Consider the following 21,158-nt stretch of genomic DNA (forward strand, 5'->3'; position numbering starts at 1 on the left):
AAAACCGCAATTCATTTGAGATTCGGAATGGTTTTTTGCTGTTACAATATTTTTTTTTTAGATGATGAAGTTACAAGTGATCAAACTGTTTACAAAAACACGATAGTTGTTAAAGTGGAAGGGGATATTAATGCCACTGTATCACCATTAATGCTAGATTCCCTGAAAAAGTACTTGTTTTTAATTAATTTACAGTTTTTTAAACTATTAACTTGTCTGAAGTTCTTTATGTAATTGCTGTAACTTTTTTTCAGGTTTCTAGAAACATTAGTGCCGCTTCAGTCAACTACTCATCCATTAACTGTTGTCAATCATTTGCACAAGTTGTGTTCAAGTCATGTTATAATGCAAAATCAACTTAAGAAAGAGAAAGTTTTATATCTGTGCCAACTTCAAAACCAAAGATGCAACACTGCTGGTTCATTGAAAAATCAACATCACAATAAGATAAACTTCAGAGTTATTGGGGGAAACAAAGACTTTGGCAGAGATGAAAGAAACAGTGTAACTAGTAACTCTGACAGTGTTGGTTCTACTACAAATTACGAAGAGATTCGTACTGAACACACTCAAGCTTTTTTAGATGTATCAGCAGTAAGTATAAAAATAACCCTTTCCCTGTAAAACTAAATCATTACACAATTTTTAATTATATGGAATGAAACATCTACTTCACTGGCAGGTGGAGGTTCTTTTCCATTTGAATATAGTATTTCACTTTCTTGCCATAAATAGTAGCTGCTTATTTTAATTAAATTAAACATTATGGCAGAGAAATTTCATTTTCCAATCATTCCTTTTTAATTTAACATGTTAGCAGGTTTATTAAAAGTAAACTATTTTTAACACTGGAGTAATGACAACGATTTTAAAGGGGAAGCTTCGGGCTTTAGCCATCAGCTAGTTATAGAAGTAAGAATTATTATTATGAATGGTGAAAATGACTTAGAAAAATCTTTAAACATTTTGGTTTCTAGGGCTCACTGAAACTTAAACGAACTAATATTCTTTATTGTTTGAGGGGATGGTTGGTATGGTTTAGCCCAACCAAGCACCCTGATCCGGGGGTCCACTGTGCTACTAATTAACTAATAAGTAACCCGCTGACAATTAGTCTCTTGAGACTTGATACAGCTATTGACATAATTTGCAGTTTTAGTTAATTAAAGTTCAATGTCTTGTACAAAGCATACTTATAGCTGACATTTAACATTTGAACCAATGTCAAAATTTTAGTATCAATTTCCTTGATGAATTAATTCACTGAGAATTGTCATTTTTTATGAATTTGTCATTTGAGTTAATTTTATTTCTAGATAAATATATCTATACTACAAGCTGCCATTGTAGAAGAAATAATAGCTTTTTCAGCCCTTGATAATGTGAAAGATTTGACATGTGCATCATTGTTGGCAGTTCGCATTGATAATATTTTTGTGGAAGTTAGTAAACGCCAGCACACCCACCGAGCATTACAAACATTTGCTCAATCAAAAGGAAGTAATAAAGATGCCAAGCAAAGAAATAAAACTGATAATTTTGGAGTCAGTAGTGCATGGAAAACTGCAACCCGTAAGAAGGGGAAAGATGATTCATCTCCTAGTGAGCTGGTTACAGTAGAACTTAAAAATGATGAAGAAGCTGAACTTGCCTTTTCAACTAAAATTGGTATGACTCATTTTTTTAAAATTAGTTAAATTGTTTCTCTGTTTAATTTGGTGTGTATTTTTATTTCATTTGGTAGACTGTATTCATAGTCAACTAAGAAGGTTGCGAAATAGTACCTGCATCCTTAAAGATGCTGTTTTAACCGTAATTCCTTCAAGACGAAGTCAAGTTGGTTTTGCATTTGCTACATCTAAAAAGAACTTCAAATCATCAGTTCCAGTTGACTTAAATGAAGAGGATGATGCATTTCCAGATAATTTTGGCTCCACATTGACAGGTTGTTTATTAAATTTTTTTCATTTTGTAAAGTGTTTTGCAAACTTTTCCAATTTTAATATATTTTCAGATGATAATGAAAAATTTGGGTTTATCATGTTTGAATGTGGTTTGGAAGATGTCAATGTTAAATTTCTGCGAAGTAAACAAAAACCCTTAGCATTACCCGGAATAGTCAATCCTCCTAAAGTATGATTGATGCTGCTTTTATTATTTCATTGTTAATGCTCATGATATTATTACACTTCTAAGGGTGCTTCTCAAAGTACTGAATCGGAACAAGTTGAAGATGATGTTCCAGCAAATGCATCAGATAGTGCTTCTGGAGGAATAAGTGCTGGCCCTAGACAAGACACTACCAAAAAAGAAAATGCATCATTTACGCAGTCGTCAATTTCTGGAGATCTTTCCTCGCTAGTCATAGAACTTAAAACCGTGTGGTTGAACTTTGCAGCCCCACCCAAAACACCCAACACAAGGAAAATTGACTTCACTAGGTATTTCTACTATTGATCTTGACCTTTAAGGGGGAAGAATACAGTAAAAGCCTCTTTTTTGTTCAAGCTGAACGTTTCTGCTATAACAAATAAATAATTGAATTATGTTTTTCTTATTAGGCTGAACCTTCCTCTAGTGCTTAAAATAATTTTGATAATTCTAATATTAATAGTTAACGAGATATAAGGTCCTAACTAAAGGGTAGTTTTGGCGCTTGCCCAACTTGTTTAGCTCCGGGGGTCCGAATTAAAACTTAATAACTTAATCACTTTTAAATTTAAAATTGTCAAAATTATTTTAAGCACTAAACAAGAGGCGGTTCTACTCTTAAATATTAATTTTATAAGTTAAAATACAAAATTAAAAGAGTTCAGCTTGAAATAGTGTGAAAGTAAACAATGGCCACTGTAGTCTTCCCCCTTAAAAGTAAATTTTGATCTTTTATGTACATTTTAAAAGCTTTCCTAAATTAATAATATTCCAAATCATTTTTATTATATCGTTATTTGGCTTTTAATTTTAAAATTTCTTTAAAATTATCTTTGATGTAAATTGTGCTCCACTGAAATACTCCGGTTGAAAATGACATGAGATGCATTTTTTATATTAAAGGGGCTCCAATGTTCGGTGGCAAAATGTGTGTAAAGTCAGTAAAGTGCGAAATTTATGGTTAACTCTGCCCGCCTCTGCCGAGTGAGGGGTTGGGGGGAAGGAAAAGCATGCTCAATTTTCTTTTTTTGCCACCGAACTTTGGCGCCCCTTTAATTTATATTTATGTTAGAGTAAAAATATAAATACACAGCTCATTTTTAGAAGAAATAAAATATATATAGACTAGTGTGTGTTGGAGTTTACGCTTTAACCCTCTATGTACAACACAATTAGACTACAATCCTACAGTTTCCCAACTTATCACTACTTAATCTGTCTTTTAAACTTCAGTTGGAACTTCTTGTAGGCCAATCTAACTGGCATTGTGTAGTTCTCTGATTTTATTCCATATACTCTACTGCTGGTACCCTTTAATTAACTTATCTTTTTAAATATAAGGCTTGACTGGCACCTACTAAGCACAGCAACACCTTCCATAAATGCTTGGTTGAAAACAGCAAATAGATTTCATGAAGTTGTTGTATCTCTGAACAAAATGTCCAACCTAAGAACCAGTGCCATATTAGGATGTTTAATGGCTGATGCACTTGATAGGCAAGATATTCATATGCCAGTTAAGGTAATTCTTGTTTATCTTATTTTATGATTTTAGAGTTTAATTAGTGAAGTTTCTTCACTGTAAGTGCTTTGTTGGCACATACCCCTTACCAAAATATAAGTTGGATTTTAGTTGGTATACACATTTTAGTTGATATTACCTTGGTTTTAAGTAGGCTCAAGTTGTCAGCATATTTCAATAAACCATTTAAAGGGGTAAAAAGTTGTTATTAAGTTGGCAGGAAATTTTTTTTCTTTTTTAAGTTTGAAATTAGTTGGTTTAAAGTTTAGTTTTAATTCATATTTAGTTTGTATTTGCCCCAAATACAAACTTAAAACCAAATTTAAGTAGTTCCTAGACAACTTATTTCTTGGTAAGGGACCACAAGCCAAATTGCCTGGTAGTAAACACAACTACGCTTGATGACTTCAGACTTTTGGTTTTACCATACTTACGAGGAGTGTACCCGAGGTGTTAATCACCGATTTTGATGTAACTTTGGGGGGTACGTAGACCTTGGGGTAACATGAATTTTCACCAAGTGAAAAGTAACGCTGGGCTAACGTTTCGCTATGGCAACCGAAAATGTTTTTGACAACTTTAAATGTAAAAATCTACATTTAAAAAAGCATGGGATTTTCTCGGTATTTACTGTGAAAAATTTTCAAAAAATCAAAAAAATTAAAATTTTCAAATCTCAACTGAAATGCTAAATTTGAACTATTTTGGGTGAAATTCCTCAAGTTTGGGTAAACTTCATCAAAATTTGGGGAAAATTGAGAAAATTTCAATAAATTTGATAAATGAAGGAATATTTGCCAAATTTTACCTAAAAAGGGTTTTGTCAAATAATTTTTTTGGAATCGACAAAAATTACATAAATTAACGAAAATTGGTAAAATGACCTAAAATGTTTAAAATTGGATAAAATCGTGTTAAGCCAACTAATATCGTCTAAAATGGGGTAAAATGATAAAATTTGGGTAAATAATCAAAATTCGTCCAAATGACAAATATTGGGTAAAATGGTGTTAAAACAACTAATATCGGCTACAATTGGGTAAAATGATAAAATTTTGGGTAAAAAGACAATATTTGGGTAAAACCGCCCTAAACGTGGCTAAAATGATTAAAATTGAATAAAATGAATGTAATTTGGTTACACAACCAGAGTTTGGGTTAAATAAATGAAATTGACTAGAATCGTGTTGAATTAATTAGATTGACTAAAATGAACGAAATTGGATAAAGCAGTATTTACTTAAAATAAATAAGTTTCGACTACAATCGTCTTAAATCAATTAAAATTGACTAAAGTAAATCCGTCAAACTAACAAAAGTGATGAAGGACCAAAAGTAGATAAACTGCAGAAAACCTACAAAATAAGGTAAAATAAAAACTAAAAAGTTATGGATTTCGTTGTAATTCCGTAAACACTAATTAATAACGAAAACTAATATAACTAAGATTTTTTCGTTCACATCCGAAGTACCCTAATTTTAAGAGAACATACTTCAACATTTTCCATTATATTGCTCGTTAATTACAACTTGCAAAAAATTGACTTGTGTTTTGTCAAAGCTTCCTCTCTAGCTAAAACTGACTGAATTTAAGTCGGTGAATGACTATCAGTGATAAAAAAAAGGGCAAAATTGCACTACAGCGGCCTCATGTAATTTCGTGTTTTTTTTGTGGCGGAGAATGTAGCACTTGACGCGTAGATTACGAAACTAATTTTTTTGGGCCGCAAATGATAATTAAATTAATTAACTTAATGTTAAAAATGTACTAATTTTAGGGAATTACCGTGTTTTTGTATTTGTGGGTGGCGGAGAATGTAGCACTTGACGCGTAGATTACGAAACTAATTTTTTTTGGGCCGCAAATGATAATTAAATTAATTAACTTAATGTTAAAAATGTACTAATTTTAGGGAATTACCGTGTTTTTGTATTTGTGGGTGGCGGAGAATGTAGCACTTGACGCGTAGATTACGAAACTAATTTTTTTGGGCCGCAAATGATAATTAAATTAATTAACTTAATGTTAAAAATGTAAAAATTTTAGGGAATTACCGTGTTTTTGTATTTGTGGGTGGCGGAGAATGTAGCACTTGACGCGTAGATTACGAAACTAATTTTTTTGGGCCGCAAATGATAATTAAATTAATTAACTTAATGTTAAAAATGTAAAAATTTTAGGGAATTACCGTGTTTTTGTATTTTTGGGTGGCGGAGAATGTAGCACTTGACGCGTAGATTATGAAACTAATTTTTTTGGGCCGCAAATGATAATTAAATTAATTAACTTAATGTTAAAAATGTACTAATTTTAGGGAATTACCGCGTTTTTGTATTTTTGGGTGGCGGAGAATGTAGCACTTGACGCGTAGATTACGAAACTAATTTTTTTGGGCCGCAAATGATAATTAAATTAATTAACTTAATGTTAAAAATGTACTAATTTTAGGGAATTACCGTGGTTTTGTATTTTTGGGTGGCGGAGAATGTAGCACTTGACGCGTTGATTACGAAACTTTTGTTTTTGGGTCGAAAATGATAATTAAATTAATTAACTTACATGTTAAAAAGTTAGTAGAGTGGAAACCTAAACAAACAGTAACAAGCCGTGGTGTAGGCGACAACCCGACGAAGATAATTACTTCCAAAACACGTAAAAGACGTTACTAAACTCCCCGTATTGGCGCCTGACGGCGCCGCGCACTCGCTTCGCTCAAGCGCTGGGGGCGCGCAGCGCCTCCCCAACCCCATACTAAAAAAAGCGATGGGCCATCTATAACGCGACCTAGAGGACAGTACCAAGCCTTACGCATCAAGTATATACTTTTAATCTCAACCAGAAACAAAGTGGCCCAATAATAGAAAACACCGAGAAAATGAACAAAAACTGTAAAAGATTTGATAAAGTACGGGAATATCACTTTGTGGCCCAAAAATACAAAACACCGAGAAAATGAACAAAAACTGTAACTGATTTTATACAAAAAGGGAATATCACGTGGAATTCATTAGGACACCGAAACTGTGTTGCCGGCGAACACACGACGGAAATAAGTACAACAAAACACGTGCAAATGCCCAAAAATTAGAAATTTAAAATTACATTAAAAAATTAAATAATCATTTGCGGCCAAAATAAAAATTACCCTCGGCATCTACGTGACAAGGTCTATCAGGCGCAACCAAAATTAATATAAAATTCAATGAAAATGAGAAATTTTTAAAATTAAAAAAATTAAGTTAAACAATTAAATAATCATTTGCGGCCAAAATAAAAATTACCCTCGGCATCTACGTGACAAGGTCTATCAGGCGCAACCAAAATTAATATAAAATTCAATGAAAATGAGAAATTTTTAAAATTAAAAAATTAAGTTAAACAATTAAATAATCATTTGCGGCCAAAATAAAAAAATACCCTCGACATCTACGTGACAAGGTCTATCAGGCGCAACTAAAATTAATATCAAATTCGATGAGGCCGCTGTACTACACTTCACCCAAAAACGGGTACAAATCCAAAATGAGATCAATTTTAAAATTAAATAAACTTTCTAAAATTTGGTAACAACTGAAATCTACGACAATTCTATATAGCCAGGATTCGGCAACCGGAAAACTGCAAATTTTAGTTAATAGTTTTAGAGTTAATGGCAGTTAACTAAAGGCGGCCATTTTCAAGTAGTAATTATAATTAAATCATTCTATTCCTGATTTCTTCGATGTATTATTATTATTATTAGTAAAAGTTGGGTGGTTTGGTTAGACTCAACGTAGCACTTCGACCAGAGGTCCATTGTGTAACCCCAGGCAATTAAACATGGAAAAGCCCAGTCTTAGAAACGAAGCGCAAGATATGCTTCGTCGTGTTGACTTTCATAATGCGTAATGCTACTCCTATTAATCATTACTCCATGCCCTTGTTATATCTAGCCCTGGCAACACCGAAAAGGCGTCTGCTTGCAAGTTGAGGCAGTTGCTTTTTGTATGCCACAGGAGGTTACATGTTGTATTTGGAGATGATCAGAAATAAACGTTTTCTCTTTTCTTTATCAGTATAAAGCTTTAGGTTATTCATAACTAGTTACACCAAAACCATATGGAATGTTAAGTAGTGCAGGCAAATAATAACCAGGATTAAGAGTCTCCTGCTCTACATGTGATAAGGCTTAACAACCAAGGTGTACAACGGCTTCCAAAGAGGATAACATTTTCTCATTTCCCAAGTTGGATGGAACAAATTATGCAGATTGGAAGGTGGATATTAAGATGGCCTTGGCTGCAAAAGGGCTGGATAAGTTTATTGATTCCACTACAGTACCTCCAACGGACCAAACTCTTTTGGGAGAATTTAATGACAAAAAGTCTAGGACATTGGGTTTTCTTTACCTTACACTATCTCGAGATATTAAGCGTTTATTGAGTTCACCAACTGATCCCACCAAAGCATGGGATCTCCTAAAGAAGACGTATGAACCTACATCAAAAGCCCGAATTGCGATGTTACGACACACATTCATTACATGTAAACCGACTAATGACTAAAGAATAGAATGTTTTCTAAATAGAATACAAAAAGCAGCCGCAGCTTTAGCAGAAGCAGGAGCAACAGTGCCAGACAACGAAATCTCATCTGAATACAATGGTGTAGTATTAAACATTTACCAATTACCTGATGCAGACTTCACATCAGATAAAGTGAAAAATGCTATAACCACTGAGGCAGATAGATTGAGAATTCGAAACATAGGAATGACCCATCATCGGAGGTCATGAATACTCAACCGAAAAAGGGAGATGAAGCAAAGGCCCCTGGGCACAAGAGAAGAGATACACGCAAATGCTACAACTGCGGATGCATAGGGCATATAGCAACATACTGTCGTTTGAAGCAGAAAACTAATGTTCAAAGAAGGAAGATGCCAAGTGTTTGATGTGGCTACAGTATCTGTATCAGATGAAGAAGTGAATGAGGATAATGAATGGGTCTGGGATTCTGGTGCAGGTGCACATCTCTGTAATAACTGAAAATGGCTCGGGAACTTCAGGTCAATTACGCCTCTCAAAATGAGGTCTTACTCCAACACCTTCACAGTCCCAGGATTGGGTGACGCAGCCATTGAACATAATATAGGAGATAAAATAAGAGTTCTTATTTTATGAGATGTAGGATATGCTCCGAATGGTAGTAGAAACCTAATCAGCGGTTTTCAATTCGACAAAGGAGGACATAAATGGACAGGTGGTAATATGAAGATTATCGCAACAAATGATAGAGGAGAAGTTATTAATGTCTTTAAAGGAGTTTGGGGATTATATCGCATGACTGGAAAGCCATACTCATTAATAATTCCAGCTTTATCACCTGTAAAGACAGAAACCTATTTGATGGAGGATCCTGGATTCGATCTCGCGCTATGGCATTCTAGACTTGGCCACCATAGTATCCATACTATTATTCAAATGCCGAAAGGGGGAAGCGTACGTGATCTACCACCATTACAGATTCAAGATTGGAATTGCGATATCTGTATAGAAACAAAGATGACGAAATTAACAAGAAAAGCGTATCCAGAGAAGGTTTCAACCAAAATTCTCGAACTGGTCCATACTGATGTTTGGGGGCTCACAGCTCACAAGTTGGGATCTGGAAACATCTACTATATATCATTCACTGATGATCACTCGAGATGGACAGAAGTAGCGGTAATGAAACATAAATGGGAAGTGTTCGATAAACTCCGAGAATATATAACTAAGATGGAAAGACAAACGGAGGAGAAAATTAAAGTGATAAGAAGCGACAATGGAATGGAATATTGCAGTATCAAGATGAAAAGCTTCTTGAATTCATTTGGTATCCAACACCAACGCACAAACGTTTATACTAAGCAGCAAAACAGCATTGCCGAAAGGTACAACAGAACAGCTTTAAACTCCATCAGAGCAATGTTAAAAGAAAACCACCTACCCCCTAGATTTTGGGTTGAAATGTTATTCACGTTCCATTACATCAAGAATCGCTTACCTCAGAAGAAATTGGGTAACAAAACGCCTTTTGAATTGTGGTTTGGTCGACCACCAACAGTCAAGCATTTCAAGAGAATAGGCAGTGTTACTCACTTTTTTGTTCCAAAGGAAACACGCCGAGATAAATTTTCTGATACGGCAAAGAAAGGAATATTGGTTGGATATGCCCTGACAACTCGCGGATATAGGATTTGGAATCCTACTACTGATGAAATAGTGGAATGTGACAATGTGAGGGTAAATGAATCCATAACTTATGAAGGTTGTGATGTTGATGAAGACATAAGCTACACTGATGATGATGATGACGAATATGATAGGATACCAATCACAAGGTCACAAATACCAACTACAACACAAGCTGCCGCCCAAATAACAGCACAAACCGTACCTCGCTCTTCTGCTACTCCACAGGGTGCAGCACCTCCTATGCAAGCTACTGAAGGTGCGAAAAAGAAACAACTCAACAATGGACTCGGAGAGCACAACAGAGACAGTCGGAAAAAACAGCTGGTCAACATAACATATACTACAGGTATGGGGATCAAAAAGAACTCCGAAGCCTTCGTGAAGTCATTGAATTTTGCACGGAGAACAATTTGGACATCAATCCCGATTTAATTGATTTTTCAAGGGCTAACACCTATACAGGAGTATGTAATAATTTACAAAAGAAAAAAGAGGAAGTCATACCGATACTAGAGCAAGCAGATACGAGTTACACAGACTTTTTACATGGTGTTAATTTTTGTTTTGCAAATTTTGATGACCCAAAGTCATATGAAGAAGCCATAACGGCAGCAGATGCAGACAAAAGGGACCAAGCTATGGACGAAGAAATCAATACCCTAAGAGACAGAAATGTGTTTACTCAAGTAAATAGGCCCAAAAACCAAAAGGTTTTGGGAAATAAATGGGTTTTTGTTCGTAAATACAATGACCAAGCAACACAGAGGAATTGATTATTATGAAAGTTATGCTCCCGTTATCAATTTCGTAGTCGTACGCCTATTTTTATTGTTGCTGGTTGTTTTACAGAATTGGAAAAATAAACATGTAGGTATAAAATGTGCATATCTATATGGCGAATTGAAAGAAACTACATACATGGAAATTCCCAAGGGTTATCCACAAAAGCTTATACGGTTTACATCAATCGGGTCGGTGTTGGTTTTATAAATTGGATCAAGAGTTAAAGAAAATAGGTTTTCAAACTATAATATCATGTCAATGTGTATATAGGCTGAACTGGGACTGTATTGTCTTGGTATACGTTGTTGACTTACTTTTTCTAACCAGAAATAACATAGTGATGGAAGATGTTATGAAACGTTTAACCCATAGTTTTGATATTAAAGATTTGGGCGAGATATAAACATTTCTTGGCGTGGATTTTGAGATGAGTGACCATGGCTTATTAATGTCACAAACAAGATATATACGAAAGATGCAACAACAGTTTAAAACTATACCTTTTCTACGAAGCTATGAACCAATGAAGTGGAGAACAAGTATTAGAACACCGAGTCAAGACACAACTGCAAAACATTTGGACTTACCATATAGAAATGTAATTGGGAGCTTATTGTATATAGCTCGCCATACACGTCCCGACATATTATATGCAGTAAATACACTAGCAAAATATTGCAACAACTATAACCTTGAAATATGGGAACACTTGGTACATTTATGGAATTATGTGATAACCACAGAAATAAGGCACTATGGATAAGAAAAACAGTTGCGAAAGAAATCACAGTATATAGCGACGCATCGTGGGTGTCTGATGTTGGAACACGTAAATCGACATCAGGATATATTATTGTGTTTGGAGAAACCCCACTTGCATGGAGATCGGCAAAACAGTCAATAAAAGCTTTATCAACTATGGAAGCAGAACTGATCGCTGCGGTGGAAGTAACAAAAGAAGTGATTTTCATTCAACAAATAGTACAAGAATGTAAATCCATTTTTCCTATGGCCTCAGACAACAGTATTCAACTCAAAATGGACAATCAAGCAGTAATCGAATGTTTATTAAATCACGCTGGAAATTAAAGAACGAAGTACTTAGATTGACGCATCCAATTTCTCCGTGATAAAGTATCAGAAGGACTTTTTACAGTAACATATATACCCTCCGAAGACAACTTAGCGGACATATTCACTAAAGCGTTACCGAAAGTGAAATTGCAATTATTGTCGCGATATTTTAAGTAATCATAAAATGTTATTGTGATATGGAGTGATGATAAATTATGAGAAGCCAGGGGAGATTGTTGACTTTCATAATGCTACTCCTATTAATTATTACTCCATGCCCTGGTTATATCTAGCCCTGGCAACACCGAAAAGGCGTCTGCTTGCAAGTTGAGGCAGTTGCTTTTTGTATGCCACAGGAGCTTACATGTTTTATTTGGAGATGATCAGAAATAAACGCTTTCTCTTTTCTTTATCAGTATATAGCTTTAGTTTATTCATAACTAGTTACACCAAAACTATATGGAATGTTAAGTAGTGCAGGCAAATAATAACACGCCGCAATTTTGGAAAGATCGCTTGTTTCCAACCCATGCATACCAAGGTACTCAAACCTTTGAGCCGCGTAAGAATCACAGACACAAAGAACATGAGAGGAAGTTTCCTCCACTGCAAGGCATGCCCTGCACAAAGGACTCTCACTGATACCAATCAAATGCAGATGTCTATTAAGCTGGCAGTTACCTAAAAGTAGGCCCGTAACCTTATACTACTCGAAAGCAGCTCAGTTGCTCTATTCATAGAAGGCCCAGGAATAAACTCCTTGGCCTGCCTCTGACCCTCTGTCTCAAGCCAATGCCTGACCTGCCTCTCAGTCATAGTGCCGTGCACATAAGAACCTAACCTCCGCACCCTCCTTGGCCAGAGTGTCGGCCATCTCATTGCCATGATGTCCCTTATGGCCAGGCACCCAATATAGTTGAACCCTTTATGGGTGCCCAGTTCTGAAAGGAGATCCAAACAGCTAAGAACGAGCTTAGAAGTAATACTAAACTGATTAAGAGCCTTAAGGGCAGCCTGACTGTCCGAGAAAATTTTAATAGTCTTGCCTCGATACTTCTTTTTGAGACAGAAGTCTACACAGAAGCAGATGGCTGAAATCTCAGCCTGAAAAACCATAGCAAAAATGCCAAGGCTCTCAGAGAAGCCAAACCTCTTAGTCTGACAATAAACTTCAGCACCCACCCCTGAGTGAGTCTTGGAGCCATCCGTGAACCAAACAATTTCGCCGTTGGTTCCAAACACTGTCGCCAGACCAGTCTAAATGACTTGGAAAGTAAACACTAAACTGCTTTTCAAAGTGTATCTTTGTAGCCATGTTGTCAGAACCCATCAATAAGATCGGTAAGTGACTAGAATATTGCCGAAACCATTTGGTGTGGCTGAATTCCCAATTAGCAGGCCTCCACCAACCGTTATGCAGTAACCGATGGGCACTCATAATTGCAACTTCCTCTATATAAAGATGATGCGGTAGAATATTCAGGAGCACCTCCAGAGAAACGCTTGGGGCCGTTCTCATAGCTCCTGTAATGCTGACACAGGCCAGCCTTTGCACAGTGTGTAGTTCAGCCTGAACTGACTTAAGCACTACCCTCGGCCACCAAACCACTGCTGCATACGTCAGCATAGGCCTGATTATCATGGTATAGATCCAATACACAACCTTTGGGCTAAGACCCCAAGACTTGCTTATGGTACCCCTTACACTCCAGAATAACATTTTTGCCTTCCTGATACTGAGGTCAAAATGTGGCTTCCATGTTAGTCTACTGTCGAGAATAACACTGAGGTATTTTACCTCAGTCGATTTGACCAGGATGGTCCCAAAGAAAGAAATATCATTGAACAAGTCTTGCACCTTCCTTTGAGTGAAAGGAATCAGGCTCGTCTTGTCAGGATTGACGGTGAGGCCAATATCCCTACACCAGCTTTCCACAGAGATGAGAGCTTTTCTCATCATAGTCGAAATGATCCATGGGAACTTCCCAGTAATTATCACTGCAACATCGTCAGCATAACCAAAGCCGCGATAGCCATCCCTGTTAAGTCTCACCAAGAGTTCATCCACAACCAGGCACAACCAGCAGGGGTGAATGAACACCCCCCTGAGGGCATCCCCGGATGGTGGTGACCCTTAGCGATTCTCCAAGCAGGGAAGCCGTCGCGACCCGATCAGTTAACATAGAGTAGATCCAAAGACAGAATGTGTCATTGATACCAAAACGTTTAGCAGCCTTAAGAATGACAGCCTTTGAGACTTAATCAAAAGCCCGCCCCCTCGGTGTCCAGAAAAACAGCTAGCGCTATTTCTTTGAACTCAATTGCCCGTTCAAGGCAATTAATTATTAGATTTGCCTTTTGATAGGCATACTGAGCATTCGAAGAGGGGTGTAACATTAAGAACCTCCTCTCTAATATATCTATCAACTAATTTCTACAAATTTTTTAGGAGAAATGAAGTTAAACTGATTGGTCTAAATGCCTTAGCCTCGAGATGTAAGAAAAGTTGCTCTTTTAAACAATGTATTTAGCAGAAGAAAATAGAGGAAAAAAGTAGTCCTACTTTGGTTTTGTTTGTACACGCTCATAGCGTTTAGAATTAAAATATTTTGCAACTGCTCGATGTAAGAAAAGTGGCTCTTTTAAACAATGTTTTAACGCAAAATTCCATGAAAATGATGCCTTGTCAAAACCGCCTAGATCTTTAGGTGTGTGAAATTTCATTTCAATAGGTGGGGTAGTTTCTGATAAACAGCGTTATAGACCTACAGACATTTGACTCGCTAGAGAGGGAGCTTCGACAAAACATAAGTCAGTTTTTTTGCAAGTTGTAATTAACGAACAATATTATGGAAAACGAAGTACGTTTTTTCAATATTTGGGTATTTCGGATGTGAACGAAAGGGTGGTTTTTAACGATAGGTATATTAGTTTTCGTTATTAATTAGTGTTTACAAAATTGTAACGAAATCAATAACTTTTTAGTTTTTACTTTTGTAGGTTTTCTTCAGTCTATCTACTTTTGGTCCTTCATCACCTTTGGTAGTTTGACGGATTTAATTTAGTCAATTTCAATTGATTAAAGACGATTGTAGTCAAAACTTATTTATTTTAAGTAAATACTGCTCTCTTTATCCAATTTCGTTCATTTTAGTCAATCTAATTAATTCAACACGATTCTAGTCAATTTCATTTATTTAACCCAAACTATGGTTGTGTAACCTAATTTAAATCATTTTATTCAATTTTAATCATTTTTAGCCACGTTTAGGGCTGTTTTACCCAAATTTTGTGTTTTTACCCAAAATTTTATCATTTTACCCAATTGTTGCCGATATTAGTTGTTTTAACATCATTTTACCCTATTTTTGTCATTTGGACGAATTTTGATTATTTTACCCAATTTTATCATTTTACCCCATTTTAGACGATATTAGTTGGCTTAACACGATTTTATCCAATTTTAAACATTTAAGGTCATTTTACCCAATTTTGGTCTTTTTACTTAATTTTGTTTTTTTTATCCAATTTTTGTCAATTTCAAAAAAATTATTTGATAAAACCCTTTTTGGTAAAATTTTGCAAATATTCCTTCATTTATCAAATTCATTGAAATTTTCTCAATTTTAACCAAATTTGGATGAAGTTTACCCAAACTTGATGAATTTCACCCAAAATAGTTCAAATTTAGCATTTTAGTTGAAATTTGAATTTTTTTTGATTTTCTGAAAAAATTTCACAGTATCTACCCTGTGAAACAGAGAAAATCCCATGCTTTGTTAAAAGTAGATTTTTTAATTTAAAGTTGTCACAAACATTTTCGGTTGCCATAGCAAAACGGAAGCCCAGCATAACTTTTCCCTTGGTGAAAATTCATGTTACCCCAAGGTCTACATACCCCCGAGTTTTATCAAAATTGGTGATTAACACCTCGGGTACACTCCTCGTTAGTGCAGCTAACTATGATTTTGATACTATTAAATCATTTTTAAAATAAATCTATCTAAAATATTTAATCAGATATATGGTTTTTATCAAAAACGTTGGTTTTCAAGTTTTCGTGTTTTTATTACTTTTTAGCTTTGCTAAAAAAAATTTTAAATCTTTTCTTTAGAGTAAATTTCTGCACTCTAAACTTACGCCCCTGGCTAAAACATTGCAAGAAGATCCTTCTTGTCAGCTATTAATGGTTTTGAAACGTTACTTAAACACAACAACTTCAGATGCCATTGAACAAAATTTGCAACGAGAACTCTTGCCTCCAATTCATAGTCTTAAAAGAGGAATTGTTGCTTTGGGGCGACAATGGAAGAATATTTTATACATGCCTCTTCTTATGGAACAAAATTACCGATTAAGAAGAAATGTTCCTCCATACAGTGTGTCATTTATTGCTCCTGATAATGATCAGGTATTTGTAATCTGATTTGCCTTAAAATATTTCAAATAAGTTTCTGTAAAGACACTTCTGTTTAAAAATTTTTAAGGGCAAGTCCACAGCTGAAGAAGACAAAGTTTCGTTGGATGAATGTGAAGTTACAGACGAAACTACTAATCTCCTTATGGCAGAAGGTGGCTCAATATTTGTTCACCCAACTACTGGTGAATTGTTTTCAAATGGTGTAGACAATGCAGCTGCTTTGGGTGCAACTAAAAGTTCATCTACACCTGATGTGGCTAGTACAGTATATGCACACAAAGGTCAACAAAAAATGGTATGTTTTACTATGTCTATGTGTTTAATAAATTGCCTTTAATCTAATTATGGTTTTATATTTTGTGACTGAACAGTAAGAATTTTATTAATCCAAGCTATGTGAAAAAAATAGATTAAAATTAAAAAAACGTTAGATTTCTGAAATATTTTTAACAGCCATTGAATTGTAATGGAGATATTTTGCGTTTAAAAAGTAATAGTAAAATTAAAAATGACCAAGCTGGATTGTGCTACAACAGCTTAGCTTAGTGTCAAGGTCTTTAAATTCCTAACGTCTTAAAATATTTTTGGAAAGCACATGAAAGTCGCTTGTCTTGGGCCAAAGGGGGTACCTTGGGTATTAGCCTAGCTATAATTATAATTATATTTAAATATATATATATATATATATATTGTGTTAGTTAAAATCAACTGATAATTAACAATTTGGTTAGATCAGGTTTACTTTAAATTGGAATTGTTACAAGAAGTTTTTTAATTTCTTGATTTATATAAATTGTATAGCTAAACCAGAATTTGGTTAGGCCATTAATTTGTACTGATTAGTTATGTGAAATGGACTGTGATTTTGATAATTTTTTTTCAATAAATGGTCTCTGTGCATGTGAAAATATCAACCATTTTGGAGTTCCTTACTTAGACGTTGTCTGATTTTTGAAGTAGCAGATATAATTAAAAAATTTGCGTTTATTAATTTTACTGTGCATTATGTAGAAAAGCAATTTCTTTCTATGCTATGAAATTAAAAAAAAATGTTCTTGCTTAGATAAATGATGGTATTTCTGGTTTGAAAGGACATACCATGCCTTCCCGAACCAAGAAAAAGCTTCCTAGTTATCCACCAAGGTCATCAAGAGCCAGTGTAGCATTTCCTTTACTTGGAGGTCCTTTGGACTCACCAGCTAGGTATTTTATTTCATATCATTACTTTTTTTTGCAAACTAATTTTCCCTGGAGTTCAAGGTATCGCTAAGGACTTTTAGTGCATCAACACCTTAGCCAGACATTTCAGAATATTCAGATGTATTATTACCCCCTTTTTTTCTTCCTCTTACAAAACCGCCAGGGACAAAAATTGAAACCCCAAAAAGTACCAGAATTAGTTTTTCCAGAAATAGTCAATGTTTAAGTATCATTACAATAATTTATCATTGTCTCGCCAAACTAAGTGGCAGTTAAAATTATGAATCCTTTAAATTTTCAATAGGCCATGGTCTCAATCAATATTAGTAAGTTGCCAAATGAGATTTCTTGCGATCATTACAGTGCCACCTTCTCTTAAAGCGTATGTGTGAACTTTGTGAGAAAATACTCATGCTTGTTTGTTCTAGTTAAGTCCCTAGAACTTTCGCCTTGCAACTAGAGGGGGGCCGGGTTTGATATCAGCTTTTGACAGTGGGTGAAAACTTGGATAAGAAGCAGTCTCCGTTAAGTGTGCAAGTTCTCCCCCCATGGTTTAAGGAGTTTTCCCCCGAGTTGTTTGGTTTTTCCTTCCACAAAAACTTGAGGTTATCGGTAATAGTAAGTTTAGGGAGCTGTTGGCTCACATGGGCATAAAAGGCTAGCCACCACCATTCTATGATGTATAACCCCGCCATCTGAATTACTGGCATTAAAAGTCATTAGATGACGGGTTGTTCCTGGGGTATTAGCCTACCTGATTAGCTATTATATTAAATCCATCATTTTACTAAAAATATGCTTATTTATTGGAAAATTACTCAAACTACTGAAAAGTTCATTCTTTTGAACTGTGGAATGAAACGTAAAATTTTATTTTTCACTGATTATTTATTCATGCATTTATAAATTTAGGTATACAAATGCAATATCAAAAGTCAGTGGTCTAGTTTTACCTAGCCGGTCATCTCATGCTGGCCTAGGAAATGGTATTAAAACCAAGAGAAATGAAAGTCAACCTAGCCTTCAAAAATCTACTACTTGGAGTTTATCAAGTATTGAGCCAAGTAATCTTCCAGCTTCAATTATTGAAACACCTAGAAGAACTACAGGTGTTGAAGATTATAAGCATAATGAAGATTTGTACAACTGGATGGCTAGGCAGAGAGATGATTTGGAAAGTACAAAAGAAGCAGAATATGAAGTTCAGGTTGGTTTTTTTCCAATTGGATTCTTAATTAAAAAAACCCTTCCAAAGTAAAATTGACTCTCATTGTTTTGACCTAAAGTTAATTTTGGATTTTTCTGACTTTAAATTAAAACTTATTTTTTAAACAATTGTCAAGGAACACTTCCTAAATGCTAAGAGCATATCATTGTAAAAGGTGGTTAAAAATTACAGTATGAGAGGTGAACATATCAAAGGTTTGATTATTTAAATTCATTAATAACTTGAAACATGAGTGGCTGGCACACAATCCATAATTTAGAAAGAGCGAGACAGCCCTAAACAAAAACTCTAGCTGGCAACCTATCAAATATCCCAAGTATATGGGCGCCAGATAGTGACTATTATAAATAACTCAAGTCATTGTGTTTATGTTAAGGATCTTGGCTAATTGTTTTTCATTCGGAGTATTGACATTTTTTTAACTTGTTTTTCTATGTCAATACCAAGAAACTATTTATTTATACAGAATGACCATGTTAAGATTATCCTTGCATCGCGTAGGGAGACCTCAGTTTCATAGAACCAATGATATACCTAGATTATTAGATTTTTTAGGGGGGGGGGGGGAGAGCATCAGGGAGATGGGGAGCAACACTACACATCATCTCAACATAGTCATTCTCTCTAACAATTGTAAGTAGAAAGTACAAATGAAATGAAACAACTTAGTACTTTACTCATTAATGAACTGACTTTAATTTTTTTTAAATATTGGTAATTATTACTAAACTGCTAACGTCAAATCTATTCAAAATTATAATATCTATTTTTTAAATAAGGCTCTTCATAGAAAAATGGAGCAAGAAAGGCTTTCAAAAATGTTTATCCCAAGCCACATTTCTCCAGAACATGACGAGGAGGATGAAAAAACATCTGAACCATTATTCTTTGGTCCATTTCCATCTGGGCTTCAACTTGCTGATGCTCATGAGATCTTTGCTCCCCTATTTTCTCATTTGGGTATTGAGGACGCATCTTTAACTGATACCTATGCGTATAGTATGAGCAAAAAGTTTGGAGAAAAGATATCAGTGTGCAACTTTATTGAGATATTGAAAGTTGACATTGTAGAGTCAGAATATATGCAAGCATCTTCTGGTAGACGAAAGAAGAAAAGGTAATAATTTGAGTTTGGCTTTTCAATTTTTTACTACAGGGAGTGAATTGCACAGTAAAACTGTAAAAATATAATATATATATTATATATATATAATTCATAATAATAGTATTATAATATATATATATATTGAATTGAACTGAGTTTATATATATATATATATATATATATATATATATATATATATATATATATATATATATAATATACAGACGGTTTAATTTGATAGCCCCAGGCATTTTGCTCAAATGCTATCTTACCTAGAAATTTAATTTTCAGGATGTACACTAGTGGGGCAAGCCGTTAATTTCAACAAAATCGTGACATTTTTCACGGTTTTGGAATTTTTTAACGCTAGGTGCTAGATGAAAACTGTAAATGAACAAGTTGTAGATCATACTTGAAAACCACAAATGAAATTGGTTTGGTCAGAATAGGTCAAGGTGTCACTGAGATATTAGGTCATGACAAATAACAAGTTGGTAGTAGGTGACCTAAGCCTTTTCAGAACTAATTTAAAAAGAAACTTATCTAAATTGCAATGTTTGTATGACTGCTAATAATGATTTTTTTTAATTTTTTAATTTTGAAATTAACCTATTTCAGCCAAACCAATATCGTTTAAGGTTTTCGAATATGCTCTACCTCTTCTTCATTGACAGTTTTCGTCTAGCACCTAGCGTTAAAAAAAATTAAAATTCTAAATCCGTTAAAAGTTAACGATTTTGCTGAAATTTACCAATAACATCCTGAAATTTTCACATTTCTAGGTAATAAAGTTTTTAAGAAAAATGCCTGGGGCGATCAAATTGTATGTATAATATATATAATACATAATATACATAATTTGTAAGTATAATATATATAAAACATATGAGTCATTCCAGGTCAAATCAACCAGGTCAATACCCCTCCAGTTACCGATTTTGATGAAATTTGGTGAACAGGTGTAGTTATGCGTAAAACCAACCCCTGTAAAGCAGAAGTGCTGAAAAAGTTTTTTGAGGGGAGTTACAGGACGAAATGTTTTTTGGCGGTTTACCATATGGCAGTTGTGCTTTAGCTATAAAATCGCTATAACTTCAGTTTGAAAAGTGAAATAAATATGCCTAATGGCTTATTTTCAAGATAATTAATCAATTAATGCCCCAGATTATCATTTCTAAAAAAAATTTAAAATTTGAAAACAAATTGAAATTTGAAATTTGGAAGTCACCTATTCGTGGATACTCAAAATAGCTATGTTTAGAAAAATTATATTTTTGCTTGTATTGCCTTATTTGATCACATTACGTGATATGTAAAAATATTTTCTTGTGTTGTCCAGTTTTAACGAAGTTACAATCAATTTACCTTACCCCCGCGCCTCAACTAATTTTAATTTTTTTGTGGGGATTTTTCCCTTGTGAACAACCAAATTTCCTCGTATTTTATAAAACTTATT

The 21,158-nt window shown here is 34.6% G+C and overlaps 1 protein-coding gene across 6 annotated transcripts in view; it reads left to right on the forward strand.

The window, feature by feature from the left end:
• Nucleotides 1–21,158, forward strand: part of tweek (transmembrane protein KIAA1109 homolog tweek) — a 150,496-nt gene that overhangs the window by 74,274 nt on the left and 55,064 nt on the right. For all 6 annotated transcript variants that reach the window (XM_090174006.1, XM_090174009.1, XM_090174010.1 and 3 more), the window contains exons 27-38: nt 62–170; nt 255–594; nt 1,317–1,668; nt 1,745–1,945; nt 2,015–2,133; nt 2,197–2,441; nt 3,493–3,673; nt 15,864–16,160; nt 16,237–16,464; nt 17,233–17,372; nt 18,282–18,576; nt 19,377–19,714. In XM_090174006.1, the coding sequence (XP_090030132.1) occupies nt 62–170; nt 255–594; nt 1,317–1,668; nt 1,745–1,945; nt 2,015–2,133; nt 2,197–2,441; nt 3,493–3,673; nt 15,864–16,160; nt 16,237–16,464; nt 17,233–17,372; nt 18,282–18,576; nt 19,377–19,714 (2,845 nt within the window). The remainder of the gene's footprint in view (nt 1–61; nt 171–254; nt 595–1,316; nt 1,669–1,744; nt 1,946–2,014; nt 2,134–2,196; nt 2,442–3,492; nt 3,674–15,863; nt 16,161–16,236; nt 16,465–17,232; nt 17,373–18,281; nt 18,577–19,376; nt 19,715–21,158) is intronic.

Source organism: Leiobunum rupestre, chromosome 4 (genome assembly GCF_980474605.1).
Source record: "Leiobunum rupestre chromosome 4, qqLeiRupe1.1.hap1, whole genome shotgun sequence".
NCBI lineage: Eukaryota > Metazoa > Arthropoda > Arachnida > Opiliones > Sclerosomatidae > Leiobunum > Leiobunum rupestre.